At 28.5% G+C, this 21,579-nt stretch overlaps 1 protein-coding gene across 1 annotated transcript; it reads left to right on the top strand.

Moving 5' to 3' along the window:
* The first annotated feature begins 1,083 nt into the window (after window positions 1-1,083).
* Window positions 1,084-20,208, top strand: LOC132949658 (uncharacterized). The gene is made up of 5 exons (XM_061020647.1): window positions 1,084-1,481; window positions 8,533-8,765; window positions 9,837-10,053; window positions 12,370-12,531; window positions 19,765-20,208. Exons 1-5 carry the CDS (start codon window positions 1,398-1,400, stop codon window positions 19,897-19,899), a joined length of 831 nt encoding a protein of 276 aa, XP_060876630.1. The 5' UTR covers window positions 1,084-1,397; the 3' UTR covers window positions 19,900-20,208.
* The last annotated feature ends 1,371 nt before the right edge of the window (window positions 20,209-21,579 follow it).

The raw sequence follows: 21,579 nt of genomic DNA, 5'->3' as shown, positions 1-21,579 counted from the left end.
AAAAACGAACCAAGGGGATCGTTGAACACGTTTTGGCCACACAACTATAGAAATACACTACTATTGTCGTAGCCCAGATGTATAAGTGACAATTTCGCTACGGTCGTATAGGTACTCATACATAATATCATGTTTGTATAAAATAATTCATCATACCATTAAAATATTACATAATAAATAATAATTATATAAAAACTTAACTCCAAGCACCACGATCATCGGCCATCTGCTAGGCTACCCACGCCGAATTCTGGCCGTGAAGCACCACGTGATTTAGCGAACACCGTCTCACGTGGACGTAATACGTATCATACTATAATCGTTACGGAAGCGAAAAAAAGATATTTAATCACGGATGGAGTCTTGTTCGAGGACGATCCGGACCAATAAACATATTAATATAATATATTAACCTATGGACTGCGCGTCTCCCATACCCTGCTAAGGTCGCCAAATGCCAAGTGACAACATATTGTTAGAAAGAGATAATATTCTGCACCTGTACGTAACACAATGGGACCCAATGTGTATGCTATATTTTTCTAAAGCGTTGTCATCGTTGTTGTCAAACGCGCCCATCTCACTCCTGCTATTTTATTGAGAATATAATATTCATATTATATGGATTAAGATGTGTGCTATGTTTTTCCAAAAACGTCTCTCTCTCTACCAGCGGTCCGTTTCTTCGTAGGTCACCAGCCGTGATCCGGTCACATACGCCGGCAGAACTGGATAATATGACTTGGCGGCCCGCATTTCCGGCCCAAGAGAATCGTGTAGCTCGCACGAGGTCGCGTCGGGCTGTCTTCGACGGGCGCATATTTGCATATGTGCACGTATAATAATATCACAATAATATTATGCGATTTACCCGTATGACAATATTATAATTAGGTATATGAGTTAAGACATTACAATTATTTACAATACATAATGCAATATTCGAGGCGGCAGATGCTGTGCTCGGCAGATAACGAAGACAAACCGGCGATCCCCTTCCACGCCACATTGCGTTCCCTACCCATATTATTATATTCCGGGCGGTAGGTCATCCGTCGATAAAAATCTGCCACCACCGTCCGAACGACCGTTAATTTACCCGTTCACGTCTGAGCGCGCGGTCCGTGTTCAGATGTACGGCTGAGTATTGGTGCTAACGAACGACGAGAACTATTATATACCCGTGTAATGCCAATATAATATTGTAATAATAATAAATTCATGTTTTCTCCCAGTGCGCGTCTCAGTATCCGCGGACCGGATATAACAAACGACCGTATTTCCGGGCAGTTTTTTGTTTTGATATTTTAATTTTGTATAACGAACGGATTACACATTGACCAATCGCATATCAACATCGAAGATCATCGATTTACCGCTCCTGCGGCGGCAGTGCCATGCGACCGGACTGGTCATCGACGGCGCTCCGTGTGACATTGTTCGTGACGTTGATTCTTGACAACGCGTGCACGTCGAAAAGAGTGAGTGCTATAATAATAGTTTTGGTTGAACTTTCCGTCGAAATGTGAAGAATCAAGTAAGACCGACAGCGAGGTGATAGGTAGGTCAGTGTAACTCCAGTAGTTCGAGGTCGAACGCCATCCCTGCAGGCTGCAATAAACTTACTGAATTTCAGTTACACATGGAAACTTAAAACATTTTTTTACACTTTTCTTGAAATAACGCAAGCGCAAATGGCATACACAATCCCCGATTGACGTGTTATAAGTTTATCTGAGTATTTAATCCATTAAATATAGGCAATGGAATAGATTAGTATAGTATAGTTAGTAAAGTAAAACGTGGAAGTAGTAAAATGGCATAACATATAATATAATACAACAAAGCTACCTACTACATTACTGTCAAGGCTAGTATCGAACAATATAAATGACTTGTAGCTGTCGAAAATGCATATAACTCAAAATCTGGTTCATTTGGGAATTATATTTTAAGCGCTTAAATTACACCGTTGCTGGCAGGAATTTACAAATATAAGTTATAACCATGTTTTGCACATGTCAGACTAATCTAGAATAATAGTGTGATATTAACAAAAATTAGCGATACACGGTTATGGTAGGTATAGAAAATCATGGGAACGATGCTCTCTCTCTCTCTCTCTCTCTCTCTCTCTATCTTTTCACGTTTCTTTGCTTAGAAAATAAATACAAAACTATTTAAGTTGCCTTAATCGAATTCAGCTCCAAAATATACTATAATTTGTATTAGTCTCCTATTGCACAAAGTGAATATATAGGTCCATAAATTATTATATTTAAGAAATTGTTTAAGAATATATTTCATTATTAAAATATATTATAACTCATATAAGTATATTATAAGTAAGTATGGAACCTCGACATTATGCCACGATATGTCATTCGATTTGTCTTAACACACGAAATCTGTGTACCTGTGTATTTTATGATAATATACTTATGAGAAGATACTCTCAATTCTTAATTTAAAAAAGTCCAGGCATTGTTATACAAATCACGTATATGCATGCAATATATTTTATAATGTTGTACGTTCCTATACTGTATAATATAATTATGTGCCATTTACTATTCGTGAATTAATATTCTGTTACCACATTGTTTCAACGTCATTCGTCAGCAACAACATTCTCAGCATAGAATACGCCAAGCATTCTATCAAAATGTATTCTACATTTTTAGGTACGGCAAAAATACATCGTTCTAATATAGGTTAGAATATAGCTTAATCGGTTGTTTTTCGCGAAAATCTTTATCGAACAGTTATAACTTATAATAATATTTTTTAACTATTTGTAGTATACTAGTATGAGCTGTTGAACCCAATTTGTATCTACAATATACTATTGTATGAAATATATAGAAATTTTCATTATGTTTATAATTTATTCGTCAATAAAACTGAAATTAATAATATACAACAATTATTTTAATCAAATCAAATGTTCACACGCTACATGATGATATTTGATTACTGAATTATATTTATCATATTATTATGTCCATATGTACAAATTAAAAAAGCTATATAGGTACCAGATGCCAAACACCGTCATTCGTTTTAGTGTGGAAAATAGATAATATTGTAATACGTATACGTCATTGAAAAGCTATTTTAAGCATAGATCAGTTTGTTATAAATAGGGCAGAGGAGTTATTGTAACCATTTGAAATAACTAAAATATGCATTTTTTTTATTGAACAAAAATTTTATTTACAATCTGTATTTTCAAGTTATACAATAAGTAAATGGGATGTGGTTTGATTTGCGGGAGGGGGAAGTCACTCAATAGTGGTACCCCGTGAAAATTTGCATTTATAGGCGAAATAAAAAATATACCTAAAATATTAATTTTAAAACTAAAATTGAATGCTGGCAATATAACATCACATTGTAAACAATTATCTATCTATTAATAAAATTAATATACGGAAAACGAATCTAATCATTTTATCTATCTTCGGGCGTTTAAAGGAAAAACGTGCACACGTGGACAGTTAAAAACCCATATTATTCGAAAAAAATTTTAAATATTTATGTTTGGTTTATATAACACAACTTGTATATTTTAAAATAAAAACGTCATTGGAGTAAAAATTCATACAATTATTAATTAATTTGAAATATACCTCCAAAAGTATAAAATGGAAGAAATATGCCCAAAAAACAAAAAAAAAACTTAAAATATACATTTATATGCAAAATAAAATTTCAAAATTAGCTTTATGAAAGCATGAAAAGTATTTGTTTCGTACTCTGCTATTTTTGTTCCTGTGCAAAACAAATATGCAAATGTTATAAGTCCTCATCCCCTAGCTTGTAAGGTCTTAGAAGGATAAACTTATATTAAATCTTAAATAATTCTAAAAATAGTTTATAATTTTCCATTTTTAACATAAGAACACGTCGATAATAGTATAGGTAGTCGTAAATATAAACTATGCGTGATATTGTATTAACATGCTTAAATAATATAATATATTAATAATTAAATTACACAACAATGAAGTCTTCATCAAAGAAAAAATAACATTCTTAGATTGTTAAACCTAACAAAAATACGGCGTCATTCAATTTCAACTAAAGATTTTTATTAATAGTGAGATTAACTGGAGAATGGAGTGAATAATATAACATGGTTAACTAAAAATTCTGCAGTTTTTAGATTATATATTGTTATAACAATACCAATGTCTAATCTTTATAAAAAATAAACTACTAAAATAATAATAATAAACAAGTAATAAAAATACTTGAACTCAAAAATAACATACTGTTTACTAACATAAGTGTCCGTGTGGGATTAATCCCTTTATGTTGCTTATATTGAGTCTAATCAAAGGTATCACAATCGTAATAACGATTCATTACACAATTATCTTAATTTGTTATGTTTGTATGTTCTAATTTCTAATACACATACATTTTCATTGATCAATATTCACTCAAATGTGCAGAATTAATCTATATTGATTAGTATTCCACTTTGAGATAGAGCTTATAAGATCATCCATACCTAACACAAAATAATGTCTTGATTAGTCACTTTCTATGTCTCTTTATAGATATAACACGGAAGTAGATACACAACCATGGAATTTCAGCTATAGGTACATAAAAAATGTATTATTGAACAGTACCAAAAAAAAAACCAATACAATTTAAAAGTGTTATTAAATTTATAAATGATTAAAATATAATAGTGATTTGCAATTTTGTTTATTAAAAATTGAATCAAAATGTTTCATAATTAAAATCCAACTATATTATGTTACCTGATTAAATTATAATATTTATGATTGAAATGTTAAGTATAAACATTTTAATCTAAAATGATTGGGATAAGAAAATCCCCTTAAAATGTTCGTTGAAAGTAAAATATTTGTCGTTCGTCCACTAAAACTAAATACATTATGTTTGGAATGTTAAGTAAGTATAAGTTATTGTCAATTTATTTATAACGATTATAATGTTTAGCTAATATGTGTACTATAAATGAATTCAAAAATCATTTAAAAATTTAAAAAATCTGTTGTACATTATAAAAATTAATCAAAACACAATATATGAAATGTAAATAATACATTAATATGTTTTATAAAATAAATATAATATATATTATTTCGATAAGCATTTTTATTATAAGTTCCCAATTTAAAAAAAAAACTTTTTTCATAAGTAATTATTGGTACCTAATAATTTATTAAAATATATTTCCGTGTTAATATTTATTTTTGAGTTATTTTTTGGATACCTGTTTGACTAAATTTGAACAATGTATTAAATTAAAAATTATAGTATAATATCAAAATTTCTAAAAAAATGTATCCCTTCATTATTATATTGATACAACTATTTTTTGTTCATCATAATCAACTATTAATTATTTTGTATATGCCAATCAAACTATTTTAATCACATTTTACAAAATGTATAATACTTAATAACATTTAAATATTGTATTATTATAATATTGAATGTATTCTAAATATGACCATAATATAATAATTACGTTCTTACGGCGTAACTTTAAAATGTAATACAAAGTTCTTCATACTGAAACCAAAAAATCTAAAAAAATTAATTTTTTTTTGTAATTTAAATATATTATTTATGAGGTCTTGAATCTTCTACGTATACTATTAGATTGTATACACACACTGACACTTAAAAAAAAAACATTTGCTCAACAGTTTATAATAAATAAGGGTGGTTATCGTTTGATAAAAAAAATGCTTTTATCGCCACAAAATACTTTTTTAAATGGTATAACAAATCTAAAAGTATCATTGAGTAGGTATTTAAACTTAAGACTTCCAATAATCTGAACTTGATAAATGCACTAATAACGGATAAAAGGGGAAAGCAATAACCAAAACGAATGTCTTCCAATATTTTTTTTCTTAAAATATATGGCCAACTCAACCAAGGCCGTTGTTGGAACTAAGCAGCTAAAAATTAAAATTGAACATAATTCGTTTTCACATTACTATAAACTGAACTGTGTACTTGACATTTACATTTTAAATACAATATTATAATGTGGAAATAAAAATTCAACGGCACCGCTTAGCTTTATAATTACTGAGTATTTTTGTCAAATGTCAATGTCAGATACTCAGATTAACTCGTAAAAATGTGATATTTAGAAAACAATAGTATATACTTGCCCGATGGCTCTGTTATAGAGTCGGTAACTGTTTTTTTTAACGTGATATTACTGTCGCTTCAGTACTTGATTGTGTACATTAAACATTCAGTCTGTGGAACGATTTTTTTTTTTTTTTTTGGATATGAAATATTTTAAAAGTTACTTTGCATATTATATTCAAATCAAAGAAAACAGTGTCGTGAAAAATGAAAATTCAAAACCATACGCCGAGCAAAAAAAATTAATTTAGTTATTTTGGTGGCCATATAGGGGCGAACATGGTCATATTGAAATATTCTCATATACTTTTATAGGGACAATGATAATAAAATAATAAAGAAACAAGAACATTTTTTTAAAAATTAATTTACAGTTTACAGTTGGGTGATGATTAGAAATTTCATAATGGTGGATATTAATTGAGAATAGTTTATCAGTATTTCGGCGGGTAAGTCTGGAAGATTTAAATATATGTATATAAATGATAGGTTATTGGCATCTTCTCTAGCAATTACAAGAATGTATTTGGATGCACAGTTGTAAGACAGGTGATATTGACTTCAAATTGTCTGTCTATTTCAAATTGGAATGTCCAAATAATATTTTATAATATTATGTTCAATTTCGTTGATTTTAGTAAAATTGTACTTATTTTTTTTTTTTAATAACTCCGGTGAGGTTGATTTTCGTTAGTAAGGATAGAGGAGATGTAATTGCATTCCTCAATTTATTTTATGTTGGATTGTCCAAATATCAAAAATAGTTCGATTTTGGTGTTTCGATTTTGATGATTTTAAACAATATTTTCAATATGTGTCTAATATTTGATGGATTGTTTGTGTTTTTATATTGTTAATTTCGCTGAAAGAGTCTGTAAAAAATTATTGAGTCTTTGGTATGGTATTTGATTGATCTGGTAAATACCAAACATGCGTTAGGTAGTTCAGACATAATAGTTCCAGATGGAACAATGAATTGAACTCTTGGAAAATAATACAATAATAATAATATAATATAATAAACTTTTGATTTTTTTTTTCATCTTTTCTGCTTGATATGTTTTTATACGAGTTACACTGCGGGCGCTTTTCGATACGGTTTGTCGGTTAAATGATATATGTATTGTTTAGGAAGTAATTTTGTTTTTCAGTAGCGGATCTCCAACTATTATTTCACTTTGTACTTTCTTTATACACAGCCATCGTAGGTCTGTCTGTACAGTATTTACATTTTACACTGCGATGATATTGATAATAATATAGCGATGATAATGTGCTACATTACAACCTCATCCATGACCACCGCAAACCAAAGTAAATCTTCCTGATAAACAATTTAACTCGTAATTATTTGTCATCAAAAAGAAAAATGCACTGTGTTGAATGAACTTCGTCGTTTTCCAATCGGTTGGGATGCACAAGTTATTGATATGCAATCCAAAATTATATTAATCATATTAATATGATGATATCAAAATTATATTAATCAATATTATAAATAAATTAATCGTATTTCAAAGTTTTGGCGAATACTTATTGAGAATAAATCAGTTTCACAACGTCATATTATATCGGTGTTAACGAACTAATTAATTTACGATCAGATAATTACTCATATATTTATGGTGGTCGTATTCAGACATTTTATGCCACACGACAACATATTTTAGCCCCCCCCCTCCCCAATAAAAAAGAAGTTATTTTTTAAAATGTAAGATATAGGTGAGGTACCTAGCTATTTTGGTGTAGACAATGTTAGACCACAGAAAATTCAACCAACTATCTATGCTGCCGTCATTAATAGATAAATTATATAATATATTCAAGAATATACTTCATTATGTGTGTGTGTGTGTTTCAAGGGCTTGAGTGTTTTTCTTATACAATTATATTTAAATATAACAAAAGTGCATACTTAACTATTTGATATTAATAATATATTAGATATTGAATATATATTTGTATACTTAATATGTATTATCATTGAGTATATATTATAATTACTATCTATACTCAATTATATTATGTATGAGTGTTATCAAGCATTAATTAAAAGCTGTCTATGATTTCATGTTTTGTACTAAATGTGTAAATATTATGTTCATGATAAAATAGCAGCACTATAGTCCAATATAACATCAAGAATATGGACTGCTGATTTGATCATAAAAATGTAACAAAATATATAATATAACGTACTTACCTACCTATATATTTATTGTTTATATTTCATATATTAGTCATTACTTATCACTCAAATCCCTCTAATATTGCATGAACAAAATTTAGTTTTTATAAAATAAAATGTATTATATAATAATAATAATATTATAGTAAGGTATAGTGTTGATATTTTGAATTACCTAACTTTGTTCACAGGAAAAGCGTCAGCTGTTCCGTGAGAATGTGTTGCCATACTTTGGTGGTAAAATACCAGATTCTGCGTTTCATGCAGACCGCTTGGCACTAAATATGCTGAACAAAGAAGGAATATCTGTACCCGATGGTATTCTTTTCGAATCCAGACCAAAAGAGTCGTTCCACCAAAGTCAACGGAACGATCCAGAACTACTCAACTCGGTAGTCAAAATGATCCATACGCCGGATGGCAGGTGAGCGATGACGTTATTATTGATAATAACACGGATCTTCTCTATGGCATAACACTTATTAGTACCATAGACCTTATACTCAGTATAAAGTCTATGGTTAGTACTTAGTACACAAGCACTGTTTTTGTCGTACTAATAACTCCGTCTATAAACATAATATACCGAACACAGAAACCGATATACCGAAGTGTGTGTGCGCTAAGAAAATGACAATACTAGTAATCATAATTCATTATAAATGTTTATATACAGAAAGTAACATGAATACCTGACAGATGAAATAACTTTTGTTCTGATCAATATTTAAAAACTTTTTTTTATAATTTTATTATTTATAGTCACTTGCGTTACACGTATGATGTAAAAAACCTATTTTTAATTTTCAACACTGAAAATAAAACATTTATTTAAGTCAATTAGTTTATTTTATTCGAATTTTTTTAAATGTCAATATTTTTTTGAGTAAATTAATTTAGAACGTTATAACTTTTTTCAAAATATTATTTTTGTGAATTTCCTGACATGTGTACTTATATTTCTTAAATTATTTATTATCCATCACAATACAATTTTCGTCATACATTTAAGTGGCTTTTTCAGGTCTTCCTGTCACACCCTGTATATCAATATAGAATTATTATATAATTATATACATAGTATAATATACAATTTTAATTTTACAGCTGGTAAGTGTTCTGCTCACGCAGTATAATAAATAATATTACAAAGTACTTAAATACTTCTACATAAATTAATTGTTTTTGTCACACGCATACATAATATGATTAAATTTAATACAAATAAATAATAACACTTACCTGACTACTGACTATACCTATTAGTTGTTTGAATTTATTTTGTTTTGATAATATTAAGGAGAGATACAATAATTTGTAATTGCAAAATTCGTTGATCTATAATCGTTGCAAATTATAATGTATAATAAATATCCCAAATCGACGTTTGATATTTTATTGTTAGTCCATAGGTACTAAATTCATAAATTTGTTGATGCATTTAAAACATGCCATAATAAAGTGTGCCTTTTTAATAAATATTTTAAAACTTAAGGTTTATACCTTCAGAAGGCCGGTATGACGCTGAAAACGAAGTAGAGTCCACGTACAGAATATTAATACCCTCAAATATACAAAATTATCATCTACCGAGGTTTAGGCCGGTACCAGAAACGCTACAGCTGTCTGTTCAGCATGTATTTGAGAGCGGCCGGTTGTCAATATCACCCATTATGGGCAAAATAGGTATACCATTATACCCTATATTACAGGTAAATTATATGATTAATGTAATTGATTTAATCTAAATCCCTATAAAGTTAATAAATAGATGCCTACTAATTGATTCCCATACCTTTACGAGAAAACTATATAATATACTAATTGAGTATAAACGAAAAATATACCAATTGAGTATGTACTTGAGAAAAGTAAAATATAAATTTCAACTAGTTCAAAAAACTGAATTATAAAAATAATTTAACTTAACTTCAATCAATAAGTGATTCGTTATATATTAATCCATCTCTATAGCAATATAATTTTAGTTGTTTGCGTCCAGATTATAGATTTAGCGATGTGGGCCATTGCGTGTAGTCCATTTCGGCAATGTCACTAGACAGAGGTCTTTATATAAAATCAATTCAATCTTAAAATCACGTAATAAGAGAAAATGAGTAGCAAATGGCAATGGTGATGATGAGTCTAATGAAATGTAATATTCTCCATATAACGTAATAGTCGGAAAAAAATATCAATCAAACAAACAAACAAACAAGTAAACCCAATAAATTATAGAACAATCATCACATTTTTGTGACACCTTTATATGCAATATACCCCTATTTACAATATTACATTATGTTTATATATTTTTTGAGAATCTTGGTCACCCGATATTATTTCCGAATTCTGTCGGAAACAAAAAAATCCGAACCAGAAGTTTAATAATATAAAAATTTTATCAGCTACCTGAGTTATAATGACTCAATGTAGGTAGGTAAGTATTGAGAACGACAAAACACATCCGTACGTGCACAAACATATACCAAATATATGTAAGTAACTCAACTTATATATAGATTTTTCTATAATCAGGTGAGTCTTTATTTGCGGCAGTCACCCATGCCGCATTTTATTGTACGTATCAACTATATCATATCTAAATCTAAATAATATAATTAATAAATCAAATTGGAGCCATACGTTAGAATACAAACAATACATTCGTGTACGGTTTCTCAAGTGTACGCGTATACCGCGAAGTTATACGTATTATGTTATATTACATTATTATTATGAACAACTAGCCGACACTACGTTGGCTGCTCGCTAAATGCTAAGATAAATGCAAAATGGCAAAATGTATAAATTATTATTATAGTCACGTTCAGTCATTCAGATTTATATAATATAGTAGGTATATGTACACAATACATAATATAATTTATGTATATTCGCATAACAATTCTATATGTAGTGTACGGGCTTAACACAATTGTTTCGATATGACTGAATGTTATACAGGAATACAGGATATTATTGTTTCAACAAGAAAACTCTATTCTCTTACTGCAGTATATAATTAATGCCTTTATGTATATATTTTATTTTGGCATATACCTACTACTCAATTTACGGTAACTCGTAAAAAAATTTAAGGAAATAAATACTCATAGGTACATTTAAATTGAATACCTCTTGCACATTTTTTTCCCCATAAGAGGAGAAATTAAATTACCTTTTGCAGTTGTTTTCTAAATTCTAGTTATAATACTAGGAAACTATATTATCTTACAATACTGAAAAAGCGTTCTGTATACGGTCAAAGATTGAAACATAACATTAAAAAGCAATTTTTTTATTTACTTCCGTATCTAATTGACAATGTATATTGTGTTTTTAGAGTTGGTATAATATATTTTATACGCACGCATGGGCACTCTTATAAATTTAAAACAGGGACACTATTAAGTGGTTTGTTATTTTTTAACCGTCATATTTTAACTTGATTTCTATAAATAACTAATAAGCACGTTTTAAGTACCTAATTATTGAGCTCTTATTAATTGCTAAAAATTGTGCCGTAATATTTACGCATAGAATCGTCAAATTTGTATCATACTAACTGTATATTTTTCCATATCTACAATTAAGTTTAACAATGAATATAAAATAAATAAAAGACAAATACAATAACCGTTATTTGTCGATTCCATTAAGACATCCTGTTTTAAAACAAGCTAGATACCTACATTTCTCCGCCTGCTACTGAACATACTACCTATCTATCAATTCCGCTGAGTCTTAAATTTATAAAAATATAAAAATAGTACTTATATATATATATTTATATATTATAGGTACCTATATTATGTAGGTAATAATAATTTGTTATTGAATATACTGAAGTTAAAATAATAAATTCGTATTTATAAATATAGAATATAGACCTAATAAATACATTTCTAATGAAAAAATGTATTTATACTCAGAATGTATATTACTATATTATTATAAATTCCAATAAAATGTGATAATTAATTAAAACTAATATGTACAATTTATTCACCCACTTTTTATTTTAGAATTGGAATTTACGTGATGACCACCGGCCATACGTTGACCAATTCAATCACAATGTCAATCAAATTATAAATGTCCAATCGAACGTCGAAAACGTACATATGACGAGTTTTGTGTGTGATAGATCAGGAAAAATGTATCCAGATCCAGAAACTCAATGTCAGGTAACAAATTTTAATTTATATAAAAATTATACAAATATATCACCATATCTGTATCACTATGAAAATAAGTAAAAAATCATAGGTATACCATCTCTAAGCATCATTATTGTGTGTGGTTTCTTTCAGAACATTTAAAATGGCCCGGAAAACTCGTAGCACCTTGTAAAAAACAATTTTGTAAGATATTTTAAGAAAACTTGCTTAGTGTCTTAGAGAAAGTACAAGTTAGTTTTTTACTCTCAATGAGACATTGCTTTACGAAACGTGTGAAAATGTAAATCAACATTATCTTACCCATCTTAATTGAGGTACAATGAACCGTGGGTTTTCCAAAATAAATAGGTACATTTTATCAACAATCTTGAGTTGGTTTGCGAGTTTCTTGAAACTAAAAAAAATAAAAATGGGAAATAAACTTCAAAGTATGACTTTGGAGGTGAACAATTTAAAAAAAAACTCTTTCTCTTACAGTATATTTCTTATAATTATTCCACAATATACCTACATACAAATTAAGAGTGAACATGTTACTGTATACTTAGTACTTACAATATGTATCAAAGTATATGAATAAAAATGTATTTGAAATAATAAGGTCGTCCATAAATGTTTCGTATTTTAATGATAAAGTCATAGTTAACCTTGGTAGAATTCAGTGCAAATTGTAAATGTTTTTTTTAACAAGCGATTTTATATCAATGATGGTCGAAAAAAAATATAATATTGTGATAAAAAATTCATTAATAAAACAAAAAACACGTGTATTCACTTGAATACTTAATAAAGTAATATCCTGACCTTCTATGCCATAAAAATTCACTGTGGTCCAGAAAGATTCCGCACGTACAAATAACTACCGTACGCATTTGTGACTTGAAAATAAGTTAAATAAATTGAATTAACAATAATATCGTGTAGGTAGTGGTGGACGGTCTTTAAATCACGATGTTTGTTTAAATTTCGAACTCTATATATGTATGTATAATATATATGCGACTGAATATTTCTTTGTTTGCCCTCTATATACTCAAAAACTACTAGACCATTTTCAAAACAAGTTATACCAATAGATTACTTGAGATTCGAAGAGTGTTTATAGTTATTTTTTCAATTCCTATAAGTGTTACAGAATGGATTACAGTTTCACACATGCATTTAGTTTTAAAATTGAGATTTTTTGTTTATTTTAATGATTTCTATTGGTTACAGTCTGTCACAGATGATAATATTACTATTATAATATTAATAGAAAACGGCATGTTAAAATGTTTACACATATATATAATTTTTTTTATAAACAAATCTTAAAATCAAACACTCGACAACACAATTAAAATGACTACCTACTTTTATAAATTGCTTTCTTAACTCTGGACATATTTTATATGTTAAATGGGCGCTTTTGTAGCACACCCGCTGCGTTCTCTCTGTCTTACAAACGCATAACATAGCAAATTTTCGCTCGGAAGATCACGTTTCCCTCTATTAGTTTAAAAATTAGAGTGAACTCTCGTATACAATTTAGATGGATGAATGTTATCTAGTGAACCTCATAGGTTTTTTATTAGATTTAAGTTTTATAACAAGTTATGAGTATTTTAAAATGCACAAACTGCAGTTAACAATTTTAAAATACCTAACTAATACTTATAACTTGCTTTAAGTTTAAAATATAAAAAAACCTATGAAATTCATTAGATAATATTCTTACTTCTAAACTGTATAAGAGGTCAATTCACTCTAATTTTTAAACTAACAGTGCTAAACGTGATCTGCCTAGCATACATTTTTTTATACTATGCGTTTGTAAGACAGATAGAACGCATGCGGGTACCTATGTAGCACGCCCTTTTAACACATAAATACCAATACCAATCTTAACTATATTGGATTTATACCTGATTTTAAGCATTCGTTAAAACTATATCTAGTTGTCTGTCGTTTGTGTTCACATCAAAAATATTTCCCTAATTATCCCGGATTAAGGATCAATTGGGCCCCGGGACACCATGCACTTAACGGGCCCCCTTTCAAATTTAACTTCAAAATAATTGTATCATTATATATTAACGAATTTATATTGTTGTATAATTTTTTACTATACAACAAATATACAGGGTGTATCTTATGTCATTGTACGCGGTTTTTTTTTTTTAACAATTATGGATCAATGATATGGAATTTCGTTAAAACAAAAAAATACTTGTTTCTTTATTTTTAACAGGCAATTATTTTATAAAATTTTCAAAATTTTTAAACACGCAGTTGTACCAATAATATAATTGACTTTATTTTTTCAAATGGTAACCACTATAATTTTTGGTAAGGAATAGTCTGGTTTATCAACATAAGTTATAATATAATATGATAATTACAAGTAGAGCGTTACGTATAATAAACGTTAGTATAGAGTACCTAGCTGATATGCGAATTGTATTGTTTTAATTAAATATAAGTTACTCAATTACTAGTTAGTGATAGTATTAGTATTGTACTTGTATTAGTATCTACATATATATATACATCGACAGTGGCACAAAACCAGTAGGTACGCGTTGACACGCCGGAGTAATATCGCTGTATGTTGTATGTTCGTATATTTTACTTTACATATTATACGATATTATAATAATCCGTTATAGAACGTTTCGTTTATTTCTACCCACATGTCACGACTCTTGTCTTACATAATATTATTCACAGAACACTGAAGGGATTTTTAATCTTTTCTGAAATTTCGTGGAGGGTTACAGTCAGCCTTCTCAGCCGCCCATCACCATTGACTATACGTCACAGTATTATTCATGTAGGCTTTCTCGCTAAAAAAATCTAGCACTGAATCCACTATTATCAAAAATGCAACAGTAATTACTGATTCGGCACTTTTTAGATCACATTATTTTAATGTTCGTCTTTTTTATATAATTTGTTATATATTATTCTCTATTATAGTATTTAATAAATTATATAATAATTTATAAACATAATAACATCTATGGTGCTTTTTAAAGTAATATTTTACTTAAATAAAATTTTTGAAATACCGACATGGTACATATCTAAACACCTTAACATCAGCACATTATAATATATTAAATGGTTTATATTATATTATCAATTTTATTTTTTTAAATCCCAAATTTGAATATTCATCACCATAACATCCTGAGTGCAATGGCTTCAGGCAGAGAAAAAATAGAAATTGGATTATATTTTATTTACATTGGCTTATAGTTTTTTACGTTGAATACAAACCGACAAATTATAAACGTTCCTATAAATATAATTTTAAAATGCACTTCTGTAATTTTTTTTTCCACTACCGTATGTCTTTATGCAAATACAAGTTTCGTTATAGGTATATATATATTTCATACTATGACATTCTATAATTTTGACAAACACAAGTTTATTTCTGTTTCGTAATTTACATAATATTATTTTGTATGACGGGAAATACCAAAGTTACAAAAAAAAATAGTTGATGGCTAATTTTTTTTTGTTATGGATTTTTCTGTACCCATTATAACTATTATAATTTTAAACTATTTAACTTTTTTTGTAGGATAAAATATATTTTTATATAATTTTAAAACATTGGAATAACACACTAGATAATTAACTGTATCGAGGGACGGAGTGGCCGAGCAAACTAAGGTTCAAAACCTCGGCCGCGGGCGGCATTTTTCTTCGGGCAAGTCACGGTGTCCGGAGAGAAGTGTCGCCATCCTCCACCCGGGCATGGCAGATACCTACGGGTGCTCACTAAAAAATCTGCCAAAACTAACAAATACACGTGTTTAACCTGCAGTACCCTCCCCCACAGTTAAAAACCACCCGATTGTCTAAGTTGCCGCGGGTTAATTAATAAAAATAAATAAATAAATAAAAATAAACTGTATCAATTATATTAACTTCGTTGAGATTATGAGAAATAATTTCATAGTTTACGGGTATTCTATTATTTACATTATCAAATTTATTACCATGTCACCGTTCAACAATCGTATATTTCTACTTCTGATCGTTCTATTAAAATTAAGCCAACTTCTTGTTTTGTGTGTATTACAAGTGTACATAATACACCGTATAAAAACAAAAAATATACACCTAATCATAAATGAACCTTTAAAATTCCCAAAAAGGGTTTATATAATGCCAGCTCCCTCCACTCCACAAGTATGACTAATGAAAATGTGCAGTAGATGCCTATACATTTTTAGAGGAAAAAATAAAAACGATATCTTATCTACTGAGTTTGCACATTTATATTTTACATAAACATATTTATTTTTGGATGGGTTATCTTAAAAATTATTGACGTATCATGCTATTATAATCGCAGCGTTCCATTAAAATGTGTTAGAGCCGTTCAATATTCAACATATGTCCCCTTTAAAAAAGTAGGTACAATATTCACGATTTTACTGATTTTATTCAAAAATTGAATTGAAAATAACCCTGCCTGGATGCATTTTGTTAAGTTTAACCTACGGACATATAATATTGTTGTTTTGGAAAAAAGCCAATATCATGAAATAAATATGATAAAGAGTCTAGGCCATATGAGATTTGATTTTAAGTTGTATAAATATGCGTATCCAAAATATTGTTGGCTATAGTCCGAATAATAATGTTAAAATATTTAAATTTTAAAATGTTCCCTTCACATTTCAAAAAGTATTATGATTTATAAATATAAAGCCACTGAAGATCTACGAGTTTCCGCATCAACTTTATTGTTTTTGAAAAAAGTCTTGAAAAATGTTTCATGATCCTATAGTATTCTACATAGTTTTAGTTTATTTATACGCTTATAGTATTCTTGTATATTTAATTTAATTGAAAAAAATTAAATGGAGATTAACAACACATATAAGCATGGCTGTCTTTAGACTTTTCCGTCCCTAAGCATCATTGCTATTATTTAAAAGTTTTCTGCCCACTGGTCGATTGTCATGAAATGCACAACAATAAATTTAAAAAATATAAAACAATATTATGCCTAAAACCATCAATATTTTATTTTAAATGTAGACTAATGACACGACTGTTGCCTTTATTCCGCACACACCAATTTATTTATAAATATACCTAGTAGTTATATATTTGAAATTAATTTAAATTAACTTAAGTGTACTTTGTATACATACCTCTTTAAATTGAAAATACACATGTTGATACACATTTGAATACTAGAGAATATAATATTATTTAAATCAATAGATTATATTGGAAAATGTATTAAGTATTAAGCAAAGAATACATCAACGCTCATTAGTTCTGGGCGTATTTATACACTCGGTTATTTATTCTTACACTGTATCATATTATCATCTAAAAATGAATGATACATTAATGCTTTGGAATATTGTTATTTTATAACTTACATTATACGTAAATCAATAATCATTAAAAAAAAAATTTAAAAACAATAATGATAAGCAACAAAATAAAACATGATATCTACAAGCAAATGAAAACCGTTATTTTTTTATATATTAAGCTTAAAAGTAATAAAGAAAGCAACTAGTAAGTGCAAGCCTGAGTGTAAAAAAATTTTACCTAATTTCTTAACTTAATAAATTACATAAAATAAATAAAAATACACATACAGGTACTTATATAATATTTAAATATATCTTCTTTATATATAAATGTGAAAATGAAAACCTTTGAGGCCTATGTTCTCGGAAACTACTGAACCGATTGTTATGATTTTTTTTTAAAATTGAAGAACTCATTGCAGAGAAGGTTTATGGCATGTGATCGATTCTCTAACTTAATAAGCAAAGGAGTTATCAAATTATAAATAATGGCCTGTTACGTAATAATAAATAATAATAATAAATCAGTATTATTCTCAACTCATATAACCCATAGCAACCATTAATAAACAACAATTTCTATCGTAAATCTCAAATTAAAAAAAAAAAAAATAAATAAAATAAAATCCTATTCTAACCTAACCGTACTAAAATCCGAAAAATAAATAAAAAAACAAATTTAAGCCTTTGTAAATATTAACCTATCTTCTTCCCAGAAGTATAATCTACCAACTAACTATATAAATACACAGACTATAACTATACAGACTAAACTCTGGAACTACTTATCAGATCTTATATGTATATTGACAAAAGACAAAAATACAAATCAACAAATATGCTCGATTAACCAATAGCAACCAATATATTATACACAGTTGGATTTTCTTAAAATTTTCTTTTATATAAACCTTCTCCGTGAAATATTCTTTTGTTTAAAAAAAAAAATTAAGACATTTATAATATATACAAGAAGATCTGATAAGTAGGTAACTCCAGAGTTTAGTCTGTATAGTTATAGTCTGTGTATTTATATAGTTAGATTTATATATAAATTAATGTTTATGGGTAGATTGGACCTCTGGGAAGAAGATAGGTTAATTGACAAAGGGTTAAATCTGTTTTTTTTATTCATCTGATTTTAGTACGGTTAGGTTAGGATTTTGTTTAAATTGATTATATTAATCCACTGTAAGTGGAATTAAGTAAAAACGACAAACTTGGTATAACATTAATACTTTAGAGTTATATACTATAATCATACACTTACACACAAACAGCACGGGCCCCGCGATCTACCGCAGGTAGATTGCATACCTGATAATGTACTACTGTGAATCAGAATTTTTATTTCGGGCAACGGAAAAGTTAAGATAAATTTTGAACACAATACACCGAATATTAAATAAAGAATTGAACAAAGTTTGAGTCATATAGAGTTGATACATTTAACGGGCAATGAAGTGCTCGGGATCAGCTAGTATAATATATGTGTGTAATTGAGAAAAGTACAATTATTTTCATTACTAGCATTTATCATACAAACTATTCATATTTTAGTGTACAGATGTACCTTATGAATGTACCTACCTTTGAACATTTTATATATTGTACATTAATTATACGAAAATAATATAACAATATAACACATACAATTTTATTTCATTTGAATATTTACAAGTATTATGTGATTCTGTCTAAATTGATTTTACAATAATATAAAATTATTTTATATTTCCCAGTAAACATTTTACAAGTTGTTATCAAAATGTATTGATATATATCAAATTATCCTAAAATATATAATTTATATACCTATAATGTCCTATATTTAACCGTATTTGGAACACTCATCCTGTCTATTTATACAGCCATATACAGCACTTAATATAATTTCTATTTGCAGGTTTTTCACTTATGCCATTACAATGGATTCAGAGAGACATTCGTTTGTCCGCAAGGAACCCGATATAATCCAGCATTGCAGGAATGTAGACTTTGGTACTTGACTCCCTGTCTGGATATGCGCAGGCCTTATTAAGGTTTATTATTAAGTCAATTGTCGATATGAAAATAATTTATTAAAATTGTTTTCAACTTAAACTCTCATAGAAGTCTGCGAATAATATTCTTAAATGCATCTATTGTATCAGATAATATTATTTTACAAGTACAATTTATTAATTGAATACGTATTGTTTGATCCAAACAAAAATAGATCTAAGTAATTATGTGTCAGAAGCCACAAATTGTCTAACAAATAGTAATACAGTTTGATATCAGTTGTTTGTGTGGTATTGATTACAAATTATATTAATATTTACTAAAATACAAAAGTACTTTTTGTTTATACTATTTTTAGTTTATGAAAAACAAAATATTTATTTATAAACTGTGTAAATGTGTTACATAAATGAATCAAAATAAAATTATATAATAAATCTTTAATTATTGATTTACTAGTACGTACTCAAAGTCTATAAGTGTTCTCAATGTCTATTGAAGTATTATACACCTAAAAGAAAAATAGTCCACATATTTTATCTATACACATTATACACTTATAAATATTAAAGTGGGTACCTACATTAAGGGTCCCGGTGCCACTTTTTCAAATTTTCCACAATTCTATAAAATTTGAAAATTAAATTTTATATTTTAGTTGTCACCTCAATTATAAGACTTTTTCACTAATCTACTACCCGATACCTATTTAGGGGGGAGGGGGGTTGATAGGGTGTATTATATCGAAAAAAATGACTTTACGGGAATAACTCTCAAGCTTTGTAGAATTTTTGGATTTTGATGACTATTTTTTTATCTGAAAGAAGAAGACTTCCTACAGCCCACATCAATGTCTGATTTTGTATTTTATTTCAAATAATTGTATTAAAAAAATTTGTCAAAAATGCTTTTTATCTTGTATTTGTTTAGACATATTATAAAGTTTGAGAGTAAAATATTGAAAAACAGAGATCGATGCGGGCTGTAGAATAATTCCCTCTAGAAATTAAAAAAAAATATGAAATTTGGTTGATTCTACAAGGCGGTATTATTAATCCCGCAGAGTGTATTTTTAAGAACAAAATGGTATTGGCACCGCGTCACTTTGCTTTACAGTATATATTTTGACAGTATCTGGAAATTGACTTGTTCGCTCTAATGTGTATTTTAAATTTTAATTTTAGCCAATCTATAAGAAAAACTATTTAAAGAGTAGACGGCGTTTCAACCACTATTCCTAAGTATATATTTTTAGTAATAAACTAATACGGTATATAAAAACTACACCTCACCGTTCTCACTTATCCTAACTCTCTTCCCCTTTGATTACGTACAATACAGTACTTAAAACACTTCATCAACGAATATATTCTAAATCAATGGTAACACACGTGGTCAACCCTACACACTAAGCTTTAATTAAATCAAATCAAGCATTCTCCCATAGGCCATAGCCATTAGCCAGGTATTTCACTATCCAGGCTCAACAAATTATTTCCTAATGGAATTAGAATAGACCACACATGGTTGATTCATAAACATTGTAAACATCGAATGACCAGAACGGATCCCGAACCACGCAACCCATGTGATGAAATACCCTCGGTTAAACACATCATGTGCTTCTGCCTAGAAAACAGTGACATCAGTATCAACCTCAAATTAGCTGACTGTCTCCGTGGAGCACTATAAGCCCTGAACTGGACAATATAAAAAA

This window comes from Metopolophium dirhodum, chromosome 7 (genome assembly GCF_019925205.1).
Source record: "Metopolophium dirhodum isolate CAU chromosome 7, ASM1992520v1, whole genome shotgun sequence".
NCBI classification, from domain to species: domain Eukaryota; kingdom Metazoa; phylum Arthropoda; class Insecta; order Hemiptera; family Aphididae; genus Metopolophium; species Metopolophium dirhodum.
The sequence above is the reverse complement of the archived record's forward strand: the minus strand, read 5'-3'. Positions and strand labels throughout refer to the sequence as shown.